The 22,881-nt window shown below is 38.0% G+C and overlaps 2 protein-coding genes and 2 pseudogenes across 2 annotated transcripts; 2 read left to right on the plus strand and 2 right to left on the minus strand.

Annotated features, from left to right (window-relative positions):
• Window positions 1–3,912: 3,912 nt before the first annotated feature.
• On the minus strand, window positions 3,913–4,576 carry LOC118822788 (annotated as a pseudogene).
• A 4,952-nt stretch (window positions 4,577–9,528) lies between these two features.
• Window positions 9,529–10,838, minus strand: LOC118822789 (annotated as a pseudogene).
• Window positions 10,839–13,092: 2,254 nt separating this feature from the next.
• Window positions 13,093–14,257, plus strand: LOC118822790 (transcription factor HES-5-like). The gene is made up of 2 exons (XM_036592064.1): window positions 13,093–13,194; window positions 13,307–14,257. Exons 1-2 carry the CDS (start codon window positions 13,132–13,134, stop codon window positions 13,727–13,729), a joined length of 486 nt encoding a protein of 161 aa, XP_036447957.1. The 5' UTR covers window positions 13,093–13,131; the 3' UTR covers window positions 13,730–14,257.
• A 4,257-nt stretch (window positions 14,258–18,514) lies between these two features.
• On the plus strand, window positions 18,515–19,708 carry her12 (hairy-related 12). The gene is made up of 2 exons (XM_036591493.1): window positions 18,515–18,622; window positions 18,731–19,708. Exons 1-2 carry the CDS (start codon window positions 18,554–18,556, stop codon window positions 19,157–19,159), a joined length of 498 nt encoding a protein of 165 aa, XP_036447386.1. The 5' UTR covers window positions 18,515–18,553; the 3' UTR covers window positions 19,160–19,708.
• Window positions 19,709–22,881: the final 3,173 nt, after the last annotated feature.

Here is a 22,881-nt window from a genome sequence, read left to right on the forward strand (position 1 = left end):
ATCAATCGTCCACATCTTGAGTCATTTCACACTGCAAAGTGGGAAATATTACCTTTGGGATGGGGACACAGAAGGATGGAAAGATGTCATTTCCTAAAATTGAAACTTTTTCACAAAAAAATTGCACTTAATTCTGGGTTAAGAACTCACTTCCGCTCAATATAAAAACTACAAAATCGATGTCAAAATGTATAGTAGTGTAATGCTCAAACACTGAGCGACAACAGCCATATTTTATTTTATTTTTTACATTGTCGTGACAAAAAGTGAGAATAAAGGATGAATGGAAGCACTGGTTTAACTTTAAACAGAGCTAAAATGCTGTATGTGTGGTGTTGCCCTGTTTACTGCTGCTGCAGCTGCCTCACATCTATTTCTGTTTTAAAAAGAAAGAACCTTTATATGTAGTACACATTTGATCAATTTATTTATGTATTTATCAAATATATTTTTGCATTGTATTAAAATGACCAAAAATGCATTTGGTAGGGTGTTAAAATGCATTTATAAATATTTGTTATTATATTTTTTCAATTGTATATAGTTTCATCAAAGGTTACAGATATAACTAAATGTACGTGAACTGTGTTTTGCATTGTATTTTGCATTAACCATGTATGTATGCAGTAAGTGCTCACACAAAATGTATTTCAAATAAACAGGATGTCAGATAATAACTGCATTTTCACAGTGCGTCAATACCTACAACATTTCCTTTTGCCATGTTAAAGGTTCATTTGCTACTACTTAAAATTAAGATACTGGAATATAAATTCATTGCATTGTATTCCAAATGGTAAAGTGCATTAGACAAGTATTTTGGCCATTTTCAAATGTATCTGATAAATACATTTACATACTGGTATTTTTCTATGGTACATTTTTATGTGTAATATTTCCCCATAAGTTTTATAACATGTATTTTGAAAGGATTTGGTTAATATGGCAAACTATTCTGAAATATATTGTAGTGTTCGGAATGTATTTCAAGACGGATTGCAATATATTTGAAATGTATTTTAAATATACAAAAATATATGTCTATATATTCTTTTCCACATGAGAAAGAAAAAACTTGGCTTCTTATCTTGCCTTCAGTGTTGCTTTTGAAAAACGAGCAGTACAAGCTATAGTACCGTCTTCTGGACAAAAACTGTACTGCATCTGTGCCACTGCAGTGATTAATAATATAGCAGGACCTCTCAACTCAGTCCTGAAGATCCACAGCTCTGCACAGTCTTAGCTCTGTCTGCCCCGACCGTACCTGCTCCAGCTCTTCAGCTAATTATCAAGCGCTTCATGCACTGGATCAGGTGTATTGGGAATGGCTGATAACTTCTCAGAGCAGTGAGTCTCTGACATTGAACACAAACACGGATTGTAAAACTGTTTGTACAGGTGTATATCAGCTGGGGGAAGAGTGGAATACACTAGCAAAGACCCCTAGGGTGAGGGGGCTCTCACAAGGCCTGGACTGAAAGGTTTGGATGTACATTTAAAAAATTTGTAAAGGACATCCGAATAATATATCACCACCAGTGGTCCTATGGTGGTGCCTTTCCACTGATGGATGGGGTAGTTAGAGGGCTGACTAATTGTGCAGCAAAAGATCTTGAGATATTGAGTTACTGTAAACCCAGAATGTGTACCAGTGTTGTAGGTGGACCTGATTAAATGCTCACTGAGTGCAGATACAAGGTCATTGTTACTAATAAACTAACAACTGATTGTAAACAGTGTTTGTTCATAATTACTTACTCTACTGTTATGACTCATACAGGTCATGAACTCAGCAGTCAATGGATAATTATGGAAAAAGAAAAAAGCCAAAAACCAGAGTACTTTTACAGGCCTTGTGTGTGTAATGATCCTTAAAGGCCCATAAAAATACTTTTTGTGTTGTATTATTGTGGATTTAACAGAACTAAATAAAACACAAAAACTGTAGGATTTAAGCCCTTAAAACAATATACAGCAAGTGGAGTTGTGTATGTGTGTGTGTGTGTGTATGTGTGTGTGTGTGTGTGTGTGTGTGTGAGAAAGTTAATTTCCCATGTTTAATTCCTCCATCACCAAACAATTAGTGACTCAGCACGTGCCGTTGACAGAACATCAGCCGTCACAAAGACATTCTCAAATCATAACCAAAGTGATTACAAAAAAACATCATATTAATACTTAATAAATCAAGTACATGCAGATTTAAAATAATCTCCATATCTGTTCTTAGCTATCAAATATACTGAGTGTTCAATACATTACAGACACTTTATAATTTAAGCTAATAGAACTTCTATTAAACAGACCTTTAAGGCAGTCATTTCTAGTGTTTACATTTATGCAACTTCACACTGTAACTGAGTTTATACTTATCTGTCCATTTCAGGGGTGGCTTACTGACCAGGCCATTGGAATCAGTGCCCAGTGGCCTCAGGGTGGCCTTAGATGAATGTATCTTATAGGAGCAGCACATACTGTGTCAGCAATTAACCCCATAATGTCAAACGACAGAGCTTGAGGTCTCCACTTTCTCATACACTATCACACACACCCTCCACCTGCTGTCCAGAGCTGGACTCACTAATTCCTGAGTAATACACACTTCACTAAGCATATGGCCTTCAAATGGACTAACTGAGCCTTCACGAAAATATCTTAAATGTATCTAACTATGTAACAATAAATAATTATTGGAGATTTTATTCAGTCATTTTGAGATGTGACATTTGATTCCTGTGACATTCCCCACTATTTATGAGGCTGGTCAGGTTAGTTGATTTTAGACTAAAGCTAAACTGAAGCTGCCTTTCATTCATGAGATTATATTGAGTCATACTACAGTATATTCTGCCAATCAAATAATCCAGCCATGGTGGTCAAAACTGACCTCTGATGAAGGGCTACAGATGGCAGAACTGATAATAAAATCAAACACACTGAAAAGACTGTGTAAACTTAAAGCATATATGCATATTTTTACATCCAATTGACTTAAAAATGGTCATTAAAAACCTAGTTTACCTTTTATTATCATTGTTTATGTCATCATCAGCTTTGTAATCATTATGAATAGATTATATGGCATGTTCTTACAATATTTGGCATAACTGTTATTCTGAAATGTTTTTTCTTGTATCATTAGCTGAGACTGATGTATGTTTTGTATGTATGATAGTATGATAAAAGATAAATTAGGTGCATTTACATAGATTATGTGTGTTTAACAAAAACAATTATAATTTTCATTTTTTTTGCCCAAGTGGTTTCATAAAGAGTTTGCACCGAATCACTCATAGAGAACATATTGATTGTTTCATTACAGTTTATTTTTTAGGACTTTTTGCATGTGATGATTTTGTGTGTTCACAAATACAGTAAAATAACATCCATAACCTTCACTGAAGGTGCCAAACTCAAGACAATTAGAGCCTTAAAGACACTCGCAACAGAATGCCTTCAGCTAATGTAGCTAAATGAATAATATTCTCATACATGCAAACACATACTTCTTTTTTCAGTATCAAAAAGAGCTGAATCTAAAAACAGTTTCATCCATATCTCACTCCATAGGAGAGGAAAGTACTGTATTAACGAATGTCACAGACATTTTACACTGACGAGTTCAGATTTAAACTTTAAACAGAAACGATTCTTACACAGTGAGAGAAAGAAGAGCAACAGCTTTCACTGACTGAAAGCAGATTTCAAACAACCTGCAAAATGCAGAGACTATAAACCCAATATGAGTTTAGTTTATCCATTTAAACAAAGACATTCTGATTACATAGTAAGAATATGATGAAGTTTTTAAAGATTCCCAAAATGGAAACATTTCCTCATGTTTTCATACAATGAAGGTAAAACCAGAGGAATTACATTCCTACAAACTTAGGAAACTTAGTGGATGTCAGTCTCAGAGTGACATGTTGAAGTGAGTATGTAATGGTAAAGGGTCCACAGGGCTCTAGCAGGGTCTCCAGAGTGCACCAGGGGCTGGTGTCTCCTCTTTGCTTCTGATGTGGCAGACTGGAGAGCTGAGCTGAAGGACGCTTGTGCTTTTCTCCATGGAAGGCTGCATGGTGAGGAAGTGGCTCAGCAGTCTTCTCTGGGATGGAGTCTGCACTCCGCACTGAGACAGGAAGCTGACAGCCTCCTGCACACACCTGCTGTAGCCTTCACTGGCTGCAGTGGGGCAGACAGAGTTGTGGGACTGCTGCTGCTGCTGCGTCAGGAAATTAAGCATCATCTCCTGGATTCGCCTGTCTGGAATTCTCGGCCCAGAGAGGCTTGAGCTTCTCAATGCTGCTGTTGATGCGTTCTCTATGCTTCTTCTCCACTATTGGCTTCCTCAGCTAGAGAGAGAGAAAAGAAATATTTGTTTAATTACACTGATCAACCTTACAGTTGAAATACAGATAGAATATAGAATTGAAGTGCGTGAGATATATAGGTTAGTATATTTACCTTGTTTGTTAGTGGAAGATGCTGTTTGGAGGAGATGAGAGCTGCAGTGATTGTAGGAGTCATGGCTGTGAGTCTTCTGTTGAGCTCTCTGTGAGGAGAAGATGTGAGCTGTGCTGAGCTCTCTCTCTCTCTCCCTCCTCTATTTATACTCTCCAATCTCCATATGAATGTGTGAGGCCTGGCTTTGCTGGAGGTTCTCACAGTCTGCAGCCAATGGGGGAGCTTGAATGACACTAAAGAACAGAGGACTGCCACATGCTCAATGAAGTGTGTATTACTCAGGAAACAATGAGCGCAGCTCTGGACAGCAGGTGGAGGAGCGTGAGAGAGAGATGTGTGTGAGAAAGTGGAGACCTCAAGCTCTGTCACTTGACATTATGGGGTTAATTGGTGAAACAGCACGTGCTGCTCATATAATATGCATTCGTCTAAGGCCCCCTGTGGCCCCTTGGTACGAACGCCAATGGCCTGGTCACTAATCCATCCCTGAAGAAGATAGAAAGGTATAAACTCAGTTACAGTGTTAAGTTGCATTAATGTAAACACTAGAGATGACTGCCTTATAGGCCTTTTTAATAGGAGCTCTATTAGCTTCCACTATAAGGCATGTGTCTCTAGTGTGTTAAACATTTAGGATATTTTATAGCTAGAATTGAATAAGGAGATTATTTCTAATCTGTATGTAGTTGATTGAAGCAGTCAGGATGAAACTGACAGAAAGACATCCTTTCAAATATCTAATAATCATAGGCATAGCCAAGGGGTGGACAGGAGTGGCCAGTGCCATCATGGAGTCAAGCATGGCCACCCCTCTGGCCACCTCAGTTATGGAAAGTCAACTACTATTAATAAAGCATCAATTATGTTTGGTGAAAATTTGCCATCAGGCTAATTTTCCAATGTTTAAACACTATATCACAGATATTACTATTTTTATTATGATTATGGTTATGATTATGATGATGATGATTATTATTATTATTGTTATTATTATTTGATCCTAAACAGGACCCAGTTTTGCACAGGACCCAGTAAGAGGCCTGAAGAGGCCTTGTCTGAAAGGTTTTGGTTTTGTTCCAAATGTAAGATTTTGAACAAAACCAGAACCTTTCAGACAAGGCCTCTTCAGGTCCCTCTCCTTCTAGAGGACTTACATAGTCATTTCTACTATTCACCCAGCTGATATACAACCATTATCAGCTGGTTTTCATCTCCAATACTCCAATACTGGAAGTCCCGCTGTATTATTAATCACTGCAGTGGTCGTTTTTGTCCAGAAGACGGCGCTGTAGCGTCTGCAGATTGTGTTTCAAAAGCTACACTGAGGGCAACAGAAGTGGCCAAGATCTTTTTTTACTGGCTGAACTTAGATATATCAAGTGAGGATGCTCATAAACTGTATCCTATAAAACTACCCTGCTTTCCACTACTTTAAACTGATTCTGTTAAATTATGAATTTTATATATATATATATATATATATATATATATATATATATATATATATATATATATATATATATTTATGATACTGTCTGGATAGCGGAGCTAGCTAACTTCTGTTACTTCGTTTTCTGAGCTAATATAATCACTATATTAAAGGCTGCTACTGTTAAAACATGGTTTGCGATGCCAACAGGTTACCATAGTAACAAAACATCAGAGCTGCCTTTTATTCATGAGATTATAGTGAAGCACACAGTAGATACTGTTTATGAAGCTTTTCAAAAATCAGTGATGATTTAAACATGTTCTTTAGGAACAGAGGATCAGGAGTGGGACATCTTTCCATCCGTCCCCGTCCCAGAGGTAATCTTTCTCACTAAAGATTGTGAGGATATATATTCTGACTTGAGGAGACTACATAAATATCTCTGCTCTATATTAACTATATTTCTCTATCATATCTTTGCTGTAGGAATTGTCTCTGCAGAACTTGGAGGAACTGCCATTCATTCCACCTCCTTCCTGTGGACCATTGCAGGTACTGCAGGGAGGTGGACCGAGCGAACAAGTTGTTTGCATCCACAGTGGACTTCTAATGGCAGAAAGGTTTTTTCTCTTTTTCTCTTCCTCCACTGTATTTTGCTCGTGCCAGTGCTGTGGCCTACATCAAGGTAAAGCTCTTGACTCACTTTGATTATAAAGCTTTTGGATCCAGTTTGTCCCATTTTGATTTTATTTTCATTGTAGAGGAACCAAATCCAAAGTCAGGCATAGGTGCAGGACACTAAAGAACACTAAAAACTAAAATAAATGTCTGCACACTGTTTTATATGCATTCTTGCAATGTTTGAAACTCTTCAGTCTGCAAAACACCTATGTAAACAAACATAAAGAGAGGCCAGCAGTGACATCACAAGGCTACCTGTCCATTTATTTTCAATGCAATGTCGTCTGCTTTTCAGAACATTGGAACAGCGATCAGCGAGGCGAAGATCTACCTGTGCGCAGAATCAATCGAGTCCTCTGTGCAGGATGCTTTCCTGGTTTGTGCTTGTGTTTTTTTTTTTTTGCAATTTGAGATATGAGTGATTTTGACATTTTATAAAACATGTCAGTTTTAATCATTTTCATCATATTCTGTATTTTGCAGAGCACCACGATGTTCAAAGCATTTAAGGGGGCGTCCATCAATACCGGAGGGCCGTTTCAGGTGCCATAACTTCAATGACAACCAAACCCATGAGACACCAGCACCTTCTGTGATTTCCAGAAGACCACATGGACCACTGCCAGGATTTTAATTGGATACAGGGCTGTGTTTTCATTTCATTCATTTTCATTATTATATTAATGTGATTTTAATTCTTATATGTTAACATTTGCATGTTTCTGTGTGTGTGTGTGTGTGTGTGTGTGTGTGTGCGTATGTGTGTGTGTGTGTGTGTGTATGCGTGTGTGTGTGTGTGTGTATGTGTGTGTGTGTGTGTATGTGTGTGTGTGTGTTTGTATGCGTGTGTGTGTGTGTATATGTGTGTGTGTGTGTATGCGTGTGTGTGTGTATGTGTGTGTATGTGTGTAGGTGTGTGTGTGTGTGTGTGTGTGTGTGTGTGTGTATGTGTGTGTGTGTGTATGCGTGTGTGTGTGTGTGTGAGTGTGTGTGTGTGTGTGTGTGTGTGTGTGTGCACGTGTTTGTGAATTTTTTTTCAGGTGCAGTCATTGTTATCTGTAGCCAGAGGCCCTAAATGTTGATCAGTGGGAGCGTGGAAGTGGAACATCACTTGTACTCATCACCAAAATGGGGATCTTTATCCTCCCCCCTTTTTGCATTTTTGTTAGGTTTGTAAAACGTAACACGTCCCACAAATTTCATTAATCCATGCTAAAAGTATATTTTCTCCCCTTTCTCTGTCTTTCTTACTGCCCTTTATGCAGGGGTCCTGTGCACCGTTCGTCCTGGATTACACATTTTGGACAGCAGAAGGACCTGAACTTCATGAAGACTCCATTCCTCCTGGATTAGTGACTGCAGACAGCAGATGGACCTGGACTTCATGAAGACTCCATTCCTCCTGGATTAGTGACTGCAGACAGCAGATGGACCTGGACTTCATGGACAATGTTTCCGGACCACATCAAAGGATAATCATCTTCTCAGATTAATGATGACGTTTTGTCTTCGTAAACCTTCTCAGGAAGAGCCATCAAAGACATTATCATTCATTGTCCTTTTCAGAAGTTCACTAGAACCTTCTCCTGGAAAGACAACCTGTTTCAGTTTCTGGACTACATCAGAGAATGTCCATCTTCTCAGATTAATGATAAAGCTTTGATCTAAGCACGGCTAAGAGACATTAAGATCCACACCTAGGAGAAAAGACATGAAAAGGACCAGAGGAGAAGACTAGTAGTCTTTAATTGTCATCGCTTCATTATCAACTTTGTCATCATCATCAGCACCATCATCATCACTCTGTTCCTGAAGAAGAGGAAGGCTGGACAAAATCATCTCTGGTGTACTTAACATCATCACTATCAAACACCATTTTGGACAATGTTGTAATCAACTTTTTGTCATCATCTAGAGCAGCATGCACATGGTCCATGAGAGGTGGACAAAGCCAGAGCACTTTAGCTTTTAATCATACTTTAAACTACCAACCAGCTTGTCAGTATTAAGGCTGTGTATGAACTTTTCACATGGACCTTCACCGAGAATCGTTCAGAAGCCATCCTGGCCTGCGTACTAGACTATTGGTTGTAGTGCAGTTTCTGTTTTTTGTCTATAACTGACAGTTTGACATCTATACCAAGACATTGATATCATTGTCATCATTTCTTTTACATGAAACAAAGATAACATAATTAATACTGGACAATCACAAAAGATTCTAATAATCTTGAATAATCTTTTCCTTAAATACTTTTCTATGTAATACTCTGTAAATTGGTCTCTGTTACTGTATTTATTACAACCTTGTTCATATTTTACAGTAACTAATAATTTTCCAATTGCAAAGTAATAATTTTGTCTTTTTTCTGTTTTCACATGCTGTATTTCTTATTATTAGTGAGGACTGCACTCAAGATGGTTGTTCACTTTAGTGTGATTTATGTTTTAAATTTTATAATATTCTCAACATTCAAATAATATTATTTAGGCAAGTGTGTATTTTCATCCTGATTGCTTCCTCATGAGCGATAACTACTTTTAGATATTAATTTATAAGTAACTTCAGAATGTACAAATGGATCTATTTTATTTAATTTAAATGTGAATAAAAGAATAATTGTGAAGAAAATGAAATACTTCATTATGTGTTCAGTTGTGTAATTGTTTTTGTCAGTTTCTTTCGTCTTACATCATTAGCTGGGATTGATGTATGTTTTGACCTACAGATATGTATTTATGCATAACTTACAAATAGATAGGTGAGACACGTCTACATAAATTATAGGCATTCACACACAAACACAATTATAATTTTCATTGATAAGAAAATGAAATATTGTTTTTTCCACAATGTCCACAGCTATTCTCTCTTGCATTTATCATTGTGTCTTTCATCGCCCAAGTGGTTTCATAAGTAGTTTGCACTGAATCACTCATAGAAAACATACTGATTGTTTCATTACAGTTTATTATCAGGACTTTCTGGTTGTGATGGTTTTGTGTGTTCACAAATACAGTAATATAACATCCATAACCTTCACTGAAGGTGCCAAACTCAAGACAATTCAAGTTTGGAAAGCCTAAAAGTTGCAAATAACTTCCAACAGAGTGCACACAGCTAATGTAGCTAAATGAATCATATTCTCATACAAGCAAACACATATTCCTTTTTTTCAATATCAAAAAGAACGTGTGTTACAAATGTTGACACTGCACAGAATCTAAAAACAGTTTCATCCATATCTCACTCCATAGGAGAGGAAAGTACTGTATTAACGAATGTCACAGACATTTTACACTGACGAGTTCAGATTTAAACTTTAAACAGAAACGATTCTTACACAGTGAGAGAAAGAAGAGCAACAGCCTTCACTGACTGAAAGCAGATTTCAAACAACCTGTAAAATGCAGCGACTATAAACCCAATATGAGTTTAGTTTTTCCATTTAAACAAAGGACAAAGAATATGATGAAGTTTTTAAAGATTCCCAAAATGGAAACATTTCCTCATGTTTTCATACAATGAAAGTAAAATCAGAGGAATTACATTCCTACAAACTTAGGAAACTTAGTGGATGTCAGTCTCAGAGTGACATGTTGAAGTGAGTATGTAATGGTAAAGGGTCCACAGGGCTCTAGCAGGGTCTCCAGAGTACAGTAGGGGCTGGAGTTTTCACTTTGCTGCTGATGTGGCAGACTGGAGAGCTGAGTTGCAAGACACTTGTGCTTTTCTCCATGGAAGGCTGCATGGTGAGGAAGTGGCTCAGCAGTCTTCTCTGGGATGGAGTCTGCACTCCACACTGAGACAGGAAGATGACGGCCTCCTGCACACACCTGTTGTAGGCGTCACGGCTGCAGTGGAGCAGACAGAGTTGTGGGACTGCTGCTGCTGCTTCTGTTTCTGCTGCTGGTGTGTTAGGAAATGAACTGTCATCTTCAGGAATTCTCAGCCCAGGAAAGAATTTAGCTTCTCAATGCTGCTGTTGATGCGTTCTCTATGAATCTTCTCCACTATTGGCTTCCTCAGCTAGAGAGAGAGAAAAGAAATATTTGTTAATTACACTGATCAACCTTCTCTGTTTTAGTGCAGGTAGAATATAGAATTGAAGTGCATGAGATATATAGGTGAGTATATTTACCTTGTTTGTAAGTGGAAGATGCTGTTTGGAGGAGATGAGAGCTGCAGTGATTGTAGGAGTCATGGCTGTGAGTCTTCTGTTGAGCTCTCTGTGAGGAGAAGATGTGAGCTGTGCTGAGTTCTCTCTCTCTCTCCCTCCTCTATTTATACTCTCCAATCTCCATATGAATGTGTGAGGTTTGGCTTTGCTGGAGGTTCTCACAGTCTGCAGCCAATGGGGGAGCTTGAATGACACTAAAGAACAGAGGACTGCCACATGCTCAATGAAGTGTGTATTACTCAGGAAACAATGAGCGCAGCTCTGGACAGCAGGTGGAAGGGTGTGTGCTGGGGGCAGAGAATGTGTGGGAAAGTAGAGATACCACCTCTAGGTAGCCTGATATTCAGAATCACTCTGTGACAAAATGCACAGTACACATGTTTGCTTTCTCATCGGAATACACTGTACATTTTATCCTTCGGCCTTTTTTTATCATGCTATTAATTTGTCAGAATTGTTCACTGTGGTGGTCTCTAAAAGCTACCTCACATTATTATTACAAGAAATGAAAAAAATATATATATTACATGAAACATGAATGTGTTTCCAGATGCATAGAACAAAGTTGACTGATATTGACCTAAAGTGCATTTTTAAAAAATCCAGTCATGGTATAGAGGTGTATGCAGGAAGTTGTAAGGAAAAATAGTCTTAACTTTCTAGCTTTACCACATTTTACTATTAACAACATATAAAAACATATAGAAACATGTAGGTTCACTGGTTGTTTTCATAAATAAACTGGTCTGTATGTGCCTTGTAGACATGTTGACCAGTGGTTCCTATCATCATCATTGTAAAGAAATTCAAAGCAGTACGTTTATGTAATTATTATAATTATATAATTAATCTTTTTTTTTTTAAACAATTTGAATGACCTTGCATCTCAGTGATAGATTAATGTAGCAATTAAAAAAAATTGGTGGAACTGTTCCTTTGAGTAACTATCTTGCATTCTTTTGCCGTACATGTACAATGAAAGTAATATGTAAGCTATGTAGTTACGAGAGTGAGGAGTTGGGCCCACATATTAATACTTAGTGTTTAAGAGGTTAAATAAATTTTGACAAATTAAGACACAAAACATGTTTGTATCAGTCATGAACAGTGACAGATTATTCATATTAATACTGAAGAAAGTTGTATGCTGACATGAATTCCAACACACTACAGATGTCCATCAATAGCAGCACTTGAATGAGCCCTCGCTGACCACAGGAGTGAGTGAGCAATAGAGGAGTGTGAGTGCTCTCTCCAGAGCTTTCCCACACTCTCCTCATTCACACACAGCATAATAGAAGTGTGTCTCATTACATGCAGTTCAGCATATGGCCAAGAACTCAATAGAGACCCCCAAAATCAGGAAGCTTATATAAATCAATCTACCTTGCTTAATATTCTAATATTTTTATTAATATGTCAACAACAATAGAAACTACCGAACTAAAATAGAAAACAAAGCTATGTAGAATGGCAAGCATGCTGAAGAGCGTTCAAACATAACCTGTCCCCATAAACTTATACTTAACAAGCCTATTTTTCCAGCTCCTACATTTTGTTTTGCATATCAAAAAATCTTAACAAGAGTTGTTTTTAAAAAAACAGCAACATTATATGACATTTTCAGTTGGTAACTGTTTTCAGTTGTTTTGATTAAACACAAAATGACTAAACAAGCAATATTGTCAGTGTTCTATGTAGTGTTTGCTCAATTAGGAGGCATTTGTAATAATGCCAGTTATTGTTAAACCACATCTTTGTTGATCCCTGTGCCTGAAGAGTGTGTGAAAGCCATAGAGAGCATTGAGAACTCTAGCATTAGCTAGAAATATAGTCATAAGAAAAGCTACAATAACCCTCAACCTAGTACTAATATTTCAAAATTTCTATATTTCAAAATTTCTAACATGTTTGTGAACTTTCAGTCTTGTTGTCCTGCCAAATTCCAATTTACTATTTAGAGGGATATTTTAAAAAAATGTTTCTAGATCTATGACATACTACACTGCTTGATGTACTATGTGAGCGGCACGTGCTGTTTCACCAATTAACCCCAAAATGTTGAGGGACAGAGCTTGAGGTCTCCACTTTCTCACACACTTCTCTTTCTCACACACGCCTCCACCTGGTGTCCAGAGCTGCACTCATTGTTTCCTGAGTAATACACACTTCATTGAGCATGTGGCAGTACTCTGTTCTTTAGTTTCATTCAAGCTCCCCCATTGGCTGCAGACTGTGAGAACCTCCAGCAAAGCCAGGCCTCACACATTCATATGGAGATTGGAGAGTATAAATAGAGGAGGGAGAGAGAGAGAGAACTCAGCACAGCTCACATCTTCTCCTCACAGAGAGCTCAACAGAAGACTCACAGCCATGACTCCTACAATCACTGCCGCTCTCATCTCCTCCAAACAGCATCTTCCACTTACAAACAAGGTAAATATACTAACCTGTATATCTCATGCACTTCAATTCTATATTCTACCTGCACTAAAACAGAGAAGGTTGATCAGTGTAATTAACAAATATTTCTTTTCTCTCTCTCTAGCTGAGGAAGCCAATAGTGGAGAAGATGCGTAGAGAACGCATCAACAGCAGCATTGAGAAGCTCAAGTCTCTCCTGGGCCAAGAATTCCTGAAGCAGCAGCCTGATTCCAGACAGGAGAAAGCCGACATCCTGGAGATGACAGTTCATTTCCTGACACAGCAACAGCAGAAGCAGCAGCCCCACAACGCTGTCTGCTCCACTGCAGCCAGTGAAGGCTACAGCAGGTGTGTGCAGGAGGCCGTCAGCTTCCTGTCTCAGTGTAGAGTGCAGACTCCATCCCAGAGAAGACTGCTGAGCCACTTCCTCACCATGCAGCCTTCCATGGAGAAAAGCACAAGCGCCCTTCAGATCAGCTCTCCAGCCTGCCACACCAGCAGCAAAGTGGACACTCCAGCCCCTACTGCACTCTGGAGACCCTGGTAGAGCCACCAAGACCATACGCCTGACAGTTTATGTCATGGACAGTTCAACAGTCTAACTGTTATCACTGTTAACCAAGTGTATTGGTTTATCTTTATTCAGACTGCTGTCTGTGTTCCCAGTTGGGAAGTTTCATGAAATTCAAAGGATTCCTGCCATGAGCAGATCATAGTAGCTCTTATCAGAGCTTTGTAACTGTCTACTTGTTTAGTAGGATGATGCGTCTGCTTTGTAACAATTGTACATTGTTGAATTATGTCTCATATTGAGATTCATTGTGTTTTTGTTTCTATGGAACCACCATTATAGATCCATTGGATCTCATATGTTGAATTATTTTCTTGCTTGAAACACTTATATGTTTCCTATAGAGCCTTTTTATCATATTGATAAAGATGTATATGTGTTCTTTATTTTTTAGAGGTGGAACGTTTTTGTCTCTAAACTACATTGGTTTTCTCATCACTTTACTCAAAGTGGTACCTATAAAGATGCTGAGCATCCACATCATTAAAAATCATTCTTATGTGAAATATAGCACTCGTGTCTGTCATATTTTTATATCATATGCATCACCGGTTAAAACACCTCAACAGGGAGTATGATAGCTCCTGTTTAGAGAATATGATGTGCATACATACTGTATGTTATTTTCTAAGTGAAAATATGGCACAGACCTAAAATTGGTATGCATTTTCTATTGATAGTGTATACTTATTTCATTTATATTAATACATATTGGGAAAAAATAAAAAATTCACTATAAAATGTGCCATAACTTTTGCACAGGACACATTTTATGTTGTATTTTTTCCCAATATAATAACAGTAACTTTGCTTTACAATGTGTGTTCTTTGTAGAGAATGTGTGCTTGGTTTCACTAAGAACATTCGACCAGGGCACCAAACTTTTGCAGACGACTGCATATTTTAGTGAGTGTTGTTTGTAGCACTCAAAGCCTGCATTTGCATCAGACACTGGATCACCTGTTTTTACTGTTAATATTTTGAGTAATTAGTAACAATGTTACTTAGGAATTAAGACTACACTACTAATAATCAGTTTTACTGGACTGTACAGTATCAGGATGTGCACATATATGTTCATATATATATATATATATATATATATATATATATATATAGAGAGAGAGAGAGAGAGAGAGAGAGAGAGAGAGAGAGGTTACACAAATATATTAGATTTCCTGGCAAAATAGCAAAATATTGAGAAACTTTGCCATAATACAAATACATAACATGCCATAGTAAAGTATTACACTTGTGCTGGTTCTATAAATTCTTCACGTCATATGAAATCTTGGGAAAGTCTTGGGAGCACATCAGCCCTTAAGGTCCAGATGGTCCTGCTATGTGTAAGGTCTCCCCCTTGAACAAAGGGAGATCAAACACCATGGCTAATGTGATGTGTAACAAGACACACTTCTTTTGTCCCTTTATTGAGGGCAGTGAATGAATGGACTGTGGGAAAGGGAAGATAGCCCTCTCACACAGAATGCATGGGAATCTCACCACAACCCTGCCTCTGCAAGAGTGATTCACATACTACAGAGCTACAGGTGGTTCAACAAGCAGCATACATGCACATGCATAGAATTTGCAAACAAAAATAAAGTAGGTTTTAAGATAAAACTGTTCTTTGCAAACTCAAACACAGTAAGTGTGTAGCCAGTACAGTGAATTGTTCAGCAAGATAACAAAAGTGCCCACGTATAATGCCAAAATAACGTAATAATGATTTATTTTTTGGGCAACTCCTGAACCTGAACAGCATTTCTGTTTTTTACTAGACAATAAACCAGTTATCATTTCTAATAAGCCATTCAGATCACTAGCTTGCTTTTTGGGTTTATTTAGCCTTGACCACACACAGGGTGGTGGGAACTTGGGTAAAACTCTTAGGCGTGTCATGGCCATGTGGCCTTGGCAGGCGAAAGCCAACACATGCCCACCTGTTGTCTGTGCATTTACATTTGGCCTTGGGGTTCTGCTGTAGACAAACACAAAAGCCATGAGAGCATCAATGTCAATGCACTATAGTTGATAGAGAGTTCAGCTGATTTGGAAAATCCAAATACATTCATTCATACGTGCTCTTTATCTGAGAATATCATATGGCTCTTATATTGTTAAAATAATTGTCATTATTGAACATTTGTTGAAGAGTGGCTTACACTTCATATAACAAGTGTGAAATGCCCCCCATTTCATTTTCTCACTTCATTGTCTGAGGAATTAGGCACTTTGATTCACAGGCACTCCACGGCAGTGGACAGCAGGTTTGGTACTTTCTCACACTCGACCAGCCAACCAGACTGCCTCTTTTTTGAGACAATAGGAGGCATCAGTCATGCTTGTGCTCGTCTTAAGAATGGAGGCTGTGTGTCTGGGGTCGGGTGAGGAGTGTGGGAGACACATGCACAAACTGGGCAGCAAAAAAGCAGGGCAGTACAGCTAACCCCACCCCACCCATCTCCAAACACGAGGCTGCTGTTGAGGCGTCATCAAATTCAGCTACTTTCTGAGGCTGTATATAGACAGGCCTGTTTCAGAACATTGGATAAATTAGTATGCTGTCCTCCTGACATAGCCAGGAGTCTTAGTAGTTGGCAGAGGTGGGCAATAACGCTACATTTACACAGTTCCGTGTACTTAACTAAATAAAAACTTACTTTGCTACTTACTTTTTTTAACCAAGGGAAAATATATATTTCACAGAAGTAAGAATACTTTTACTTTGTATTGAAAGAATACTTTTACTTCTGCATTGAGCTTAGGCTGCTCTATCCACCTCTGATCGTAGGCTACTTGGAATGTAAGAAGAAAATCTTAAAATTGTTAATCGTTTACCACAGGACTTTTAATGTGAAAAAATGTCTGTATTGAAAATTGACGACGCACAAAGACGGTGTCATGTTACCATGGTTACCGTCAGCATACGCTCACAGCGATTTTAATGACTTAAGCGTAAAAAATATTCGTCTTTTCTTTCTTTCTTTCTTAATTTTCCATGTCTGTTAAAGTCGAGTCCTGGTGTATGTATCTGTCTTTTTCTGGCTACATAAAGCCTTTCTGTCTGTCCTCTCGCGAGAGTGTGAACTATTTATTGAACTGTTTATTGAGAGCGAGTTCAGCCGAAGTGGCCTGTTGGAGCTCTCCACAGCTGTGCACGCGCGCTCTCACGCTTTCCCCCGTGTGCCACAGTCATATTTTAATCTGACTGACCGTCAGATCCGGACTGGCCACGTGGACGTGACAGCTTTGTCAGTTTTCAGTGTGAGGCTAACGGCGCTAACGGGCGGCGTGTCTGCAGTTGTGCTTAGCGGCGCTTTGATGTGCACGCGCTTTAACCACGTGCCATTAACGCACCTCTGTGTTAGTCACGCTCCTCTAAGGTAGCAGTGAGACACACGGCAGACGATAAAATGACAACAAAGGTGACAGTTTGGTCTAACAGTAATGGGGGAGGGGGAGATAGTAGCCGGCTACATTTATTTATTTACACACGACGTTACTTAGAATACGTAATACTTTTACTTATTCTTACAGGAGAATTCCACCGAGTTTTAAAAACTTTCTTTACAGTGGTGGTGATAGAAACCAGGGGTCACAATGTCCATAACACAGATATAGGCCTTTTATTTCTTATCCAAAATGACCAGTGAGCCTGCAGTTTTTATATGAAATGTTGATAATGGTAAGAAAATATTAATAAGAGGAAGATTTTTTTTTCTTTTTGTACTGTTTTGCCCCACAACATCCTACATGTACCTCTCCGACAATAATGTGATTTGGTCATTTGGTCATTTTAGACCAAAACCTTATTGTAAAACCACCAAAAAACAACGCCCATTTTATGTCATAACTTTTGTGAAGGAGCTTTTTTAAAAAACATTAAACACACCGGACGTCTGGTTCCTATCACCACCACTGTGAACAGTGCTGATTTGATTTCTCTAGAATGGAGTATTTCATACCAAACTACTCTGAATGACTTTGCTTATATCTCAGCAATTAAATTATATGAATATTTTAAATTGATGGAATTCCTTTTTAAGCTACTTGTAAGGGAAGCACTACTTTTTAGTCTGTTTCATTTCAGTCATTCAGATTGAGTTCCTAATCCTTTTTTGCACCTAATTTCATTCGGTTGGTGAAAACACTTGGGCTGTTTTGCTGTTGCTTACATCTCTCACATTTGAGCTTAGACATTTTTAGTAAATATCACAATTGTTTTAGAACAATTTATTTAGAACAATTCCTGCGCACATAATCACTGGCCTTATAGGTATCTCACTGGCTACTTGGGTAGTTTTTTTGGACTCATATGAAGTTGGGAGGTGGTTAAAGAGAGCAGTTAGAGTCAACAGTTAACCCTGGGAGCATTTCAGCAGCTCTTGTACACAACACATCTTTATTTATACCGTTAGGCCTGTGGTGTATATGGCTGCTAGAAACCCAAGAGGCTTCACAAAATTATCGTATAATGTAAACCAGACAAACAACTGCTGGCCCTGAAAGTCATCCAGTGCGTACGAGAAAGTTCTCAGATAATAAAAGTGGCATGCCTCTGATACCTTGGGAAACTTTCTCCTAACAGAAGACATGCAGCCAGTTAACCATAAAATGAATGGCCTCTATTGTTGTAATGAGCCGGCCCTCTGGTCTCAGAGTGTGGGAAAAGCAATCCAGCACAAGCCACATGACTTTGTAATGGAAATGCCTGGCTATAAATACAGCAGGCTGTCCCTCTCAGGGTCCCACAACTTATTCTGCAGCCCAAGAGAAACAAATTCCAAGATAAATAAGATGGCTCCACACTCAGCTACTCTCTCCACCTTTGACCACCTGAGATTCAGCGATAAGGACAGATTAAAGGTATGTTTCCCTCTCTTTTTTTAAAAGCTTTTAAGTTTTTATTTTTCTTAATTTTACAACATGTTTGAATAATGAATGTTCTAACCAAATGCTTTCAATCTACCTTAGCTGAGAAAGCCAATTGTTGAGAAGATGCGCAGGGACCGCATCAACAGCTGCATCGACCAGCTCAAGAAGCTGCTGGAGAAGGAGCTCCACAGCCAAGACCCCAGCACCAAGCTGGAGAAAGCCGACATCCTGGAGATGACTGTCAGCTTCTTGAAACAGCAGCAGAGGCTGCCGGCCGTGCTGGCCCAGAGGGACTATAACGAAGGCTACTCGCACTGCTGGAGGGAGTCTCTGCACTTCCTTAACGTCCATTCAAGCAGAGGACGACCAGCCCAGGAACTCCAGCAGCTCCACCAAGCTCAGAGGGCCAGCACAGAGCTCAGCTGCAGCCCACCTTCACCCAGCACCAGCTCTACCTCCAGCTCCAAGCACAGTCTAACCGCTCAGCAGCAGCTGCAGCCTGGCAGGCCTGTCTGGAGGCCCTGGTAAAGAACTGAAAGAAAGACTGTTGAAACCTGAGGAACAGTGATGTTCATGTGCCTCACTAAAGTAGGAAATATTCATTCCAGAATTTAAGATTGACATGTTTTGTCATCATATTGATTGGCAAAAGCTTGACATGAACATTTGTGGGCAGTTTTTTTGCCAGTGAGAAGAAAGGCTTTAATAATAACTCTGGCCTTATTAGTTCTGTAATAATGGCTCTTAATGGGATATTGAACACGTATCATTTTTCTAATGTTTTTAACTTCTGTTAGAGCAAATGGTTTGTACTGTGTGATGTCTGTATAAATGGCTAATGTTGACTCCAGTGGAGTATTTATGGTATACAAATCAGATCTATGAATTTGTGTTGTATTTACAAGTGTTGCAGAGAAGATTTCTCTGTTTGTGTTGAGAATTCAGCACAGTATATTCAGTATGGATTGAGGTAACCTTTGATAAAGGCACCAGTCCATTATGTGAGCGTGCATATGGTACTTAATGTATTTTGTGTTTTGATGTGATTGATTTTGTAAAACCAAGCTCTTGAACACTTTCTTGTCTAATAAATTTTATTTTTCAAATAACGTTTTGCTTGATGTCTTTTCTCTGAGACTTGTTGCCCATTTATGAAAAAAAAGAAAAAATTATTTGTAGTTTTATAATGGGATGGATGAAATTACGATATTTTATTGTATCATGAACAAATATGTCACAATATAGTTTCTGAGCACATTGTAAATATCTTGTGAATATAATTAGTGCTTAAAAAACACAGTCCAACTTCATGTTCCATTGCAAACAGAGCATGTCCTGTTTAACTAGACATACTGTACTTGTGAACAAAAATCATTGTACTCACAGTTTTTGATATCAAAAGCTACTTTTTTTTTGTTACAATTTATCAAACCTCAGCAAAAACAAAATATGATAAATATTGTGTATTATGAACATGTGGCCCACCCCTATTTTGTAAGATCCAAATTTTACTTTTATAGACATCAACATTGCATCTTCAAAATGGCCTTTATAGATAATTCTATATAATTAAATTGATAAGATGTAAACAAAGTCATTCAGTGATTTGATGTTCTGTTCTGGAGAAACTTGCTGACTCAGCATTGTTCACAGTGGTGGTGATATGAACCACATGTCCAATGTTTAATGCCTCTAAAGACTCCCTCAAAGAGAGTTATTACTTAAAATGGTTACAAATAAGTATGTTATCATGTGTGTTATGATAGTTTTGAACAGTTTCAGCCTTAAGTAGAGATAGACGATATGGAAAAAATCTACTATCACAATACATCATGAAGTTTTCACAATACATGATGTCACGTTTTTTTTTTTTTTGACATTCATAAATTGGAAAAGACAAAACAGTACCATGTTTAAAAAAATACTATCAAAAAATATTAATACAATGATTTATATTCAATATTTCACATACTATGCTGCACTAAATCCAATAAAACAGGACTAATTATGCTCTCTTAATATTGCAATATTCACAATACGATCAGAAAAGCATATTTTGGCATACTGTGATGTAATTTATCACAAGAATGATAAATATGGTCATATTGCCCAGCCCTAGCCTCAAGCATATATTATTAAATACACGCATGGTGAGAGGTACATGCAGAGCATTGCAAGGCAAAAGAGACATCATCAGAAGACATCATCAGAAGACATGTGTAGGACCAGTGGTAATTTTGGACAGTAAATGAAATGGTTATACTTGCACTGCAGACATTTTAACCCCTAGTTGCCAGTAAGTGTCTCTACAGCTAACCATTTCACATTGAACTACTCTGAATGACTTTGTTTACATCTCAGTAGTTGAATAATAATAAAAAAGATGGAATTTCTATTTGAGGCATTCACAAAATACCTCTTTACTATTCTGTAAATATTTGTCATGTGCACTAAAACAGGCACTCGTGAGCACAGATGTTGTCTTGCAAAACGCCTCTTAAATGCAGTCATTGAGCCTCTCGTCTACAGGCACACTTCTATTGTTCTAGCCCCCTGAGAGTGTTACACACTGAAAAGAAGAGTAGTGTGGGAAACACACCCAGTCAGCCTACTCACACACTCCAGAGTCAATGGAGATGACCTCTTCTATGACAAAGAGCCTTTTATCCTGTCTTTGGCCCCCAGGCACTGTGTGTGTGTCTGTGTGTGTAAGTGTGCGTGTGTGTGTGTAAGTGTGTGTGTGTGTAAGTGTGTGTGCGTGTGAGTGTGTGTGCGTGTGAGTGTGTGTGCACTAAGAACTGTAGTAAGTGACTAATGGAGATGGACATAATGAATCTGACTGTATGATCACACTGATGAGCTGAGGAAACATCATTTCAGAGTTTACTGTGTGTGCACTGCAAAAAGCAAAGTCTTAGCAATTGTGATATTGCGTCAATAGTTAAGAAATGAAGTGATTTTTTCCCCTTAAAAAAGTTTACACCTCATATTGTCTAACTTCAAGGATTTTGAGATGGTATTTAAAAGTCTTTGTGGTACTTAATTAGCACAGCAAAAAAGCCACTTAGCAAAACTAGAAAAAAAGAGGTACAAATGTGGTAAGTAAAATGTTCTGCTTATAAAAATGATATATAATTAATCATACATACATATATATATCATCTAAACCGCTTATCCTTCTGGGTCGCGGTGGGGTGCTGGAGCCTATCCCAGCTGTCATTTGGCAGAAGGCAGGATACACCCTGGACAGGTTGCCAGTCCATTGCAGGGCAGACAGACAGACATACACATTCACACACACACTCACACCTAGGGGCAATTTTAGCATGTCCAATTGGATATAATTAATCAAATCACCCTAAATATTTTAAAACTAGTAAAATATACTAGTAAAATCTAAATTATATGTACATTATACACAGATTATACATTATATATGCATTGCCAAAAAAGAAAAATCTCAACACTAGTACAGCATTCATGATGACTTAATTGAGTCTCAGATTACTGGCAATAAAGCCTTAACCAGAGTCCCTGAATCATACGCACAGTTGTATGGTGTGAATTTTTTTTTTTACTTTTTTTACTTTTTTTTTCAACATATTGGGGGAAAAACATGAAATATAAAAAATGTCATAACGTATGCAATGTTATGTTCTATTTTGTTTTTTTAATTCAGCAAAGAAACAGTAATTGTGCATTAAAATATGCAGAAGTGTGATCTTCACATGCCATTCGACCAAGGGCACTTAAACTAACTGTGTATAGGACAATATGCATTTTCAAATTAAAATCAGAAAAACGACAAAAATGGAGACACAGTGATATATACACACACACACACACACACATATATTATATATATATTATATTATATTATATTATATTATATATATAATATAATATACAAGTAGTTTAGCATAGATTTTATTTTACATCTCATTTTTAATATATGTAAGGTTTTAGTCAATGTTTTTTCCTTAATCTTTTTTATGAGCTACTACTGATCAGTGGGACTTGAGGACATCTGCTGTGGCACATATAAGGTCATTTTTTAAAGCAGATGCCCAATTACATCATTTCCCAAGAAACCTTGGAGTGAAACTGGGCACGCTTTCCCAAGAGTAGAGCTCAGAACAGATGGTGACTTGTGCCAGTTTAGACCATGGCACTGCTCTTTCGTCTGTTAACACAATTACCCTTTCTCCTCCATTCTACACGAGGGAAAGCATATGCCAAACAGATCAAGT

The sequence above is a fragment of the Colossoma macropomum genome, unplaced genomic scaffold (assembly GCF_904425465.1).
Source record: "Colossoma macropomum unplaced genomic scaffold, Colossoma_macropomum, whole genome shotgun sequence".
NCBI lineage: Eukaryota > Metazoa > Chordata > Actinopteri > Characiformes > Serrasalmidae > Colossoma > Colossoma macropomum.

Coding starts and splice junctions, on each gene's coding strand:
- her12 (XM_036591493.1), top strand. CDS start 18,554: ATGGCTCCACACTCAGCTACTCTCTCCACCTTTGACCACCTGAGATTC. Junction 18,623..18,730: donor GCGATAAGGACAGATTAAAG/GTATGTTTCCCT, acceptor AATCTACCTTAG/CTGAGAAAGCCAATTGTTGA.
- LOC118822790 (XM_036592064.1), top strand. CDS start 13,132: ATGACTCCTACAATCACTGCCGCTCTCATCTCCTCCAAACAGCATCTT. Junction 13,195..13,306: donor ATCTTCCACTTACAAACAAG/GTAAATATACTA, acceptor CTCTCTCTCTAG/CTGAGGAAGCCAATAGTGGA.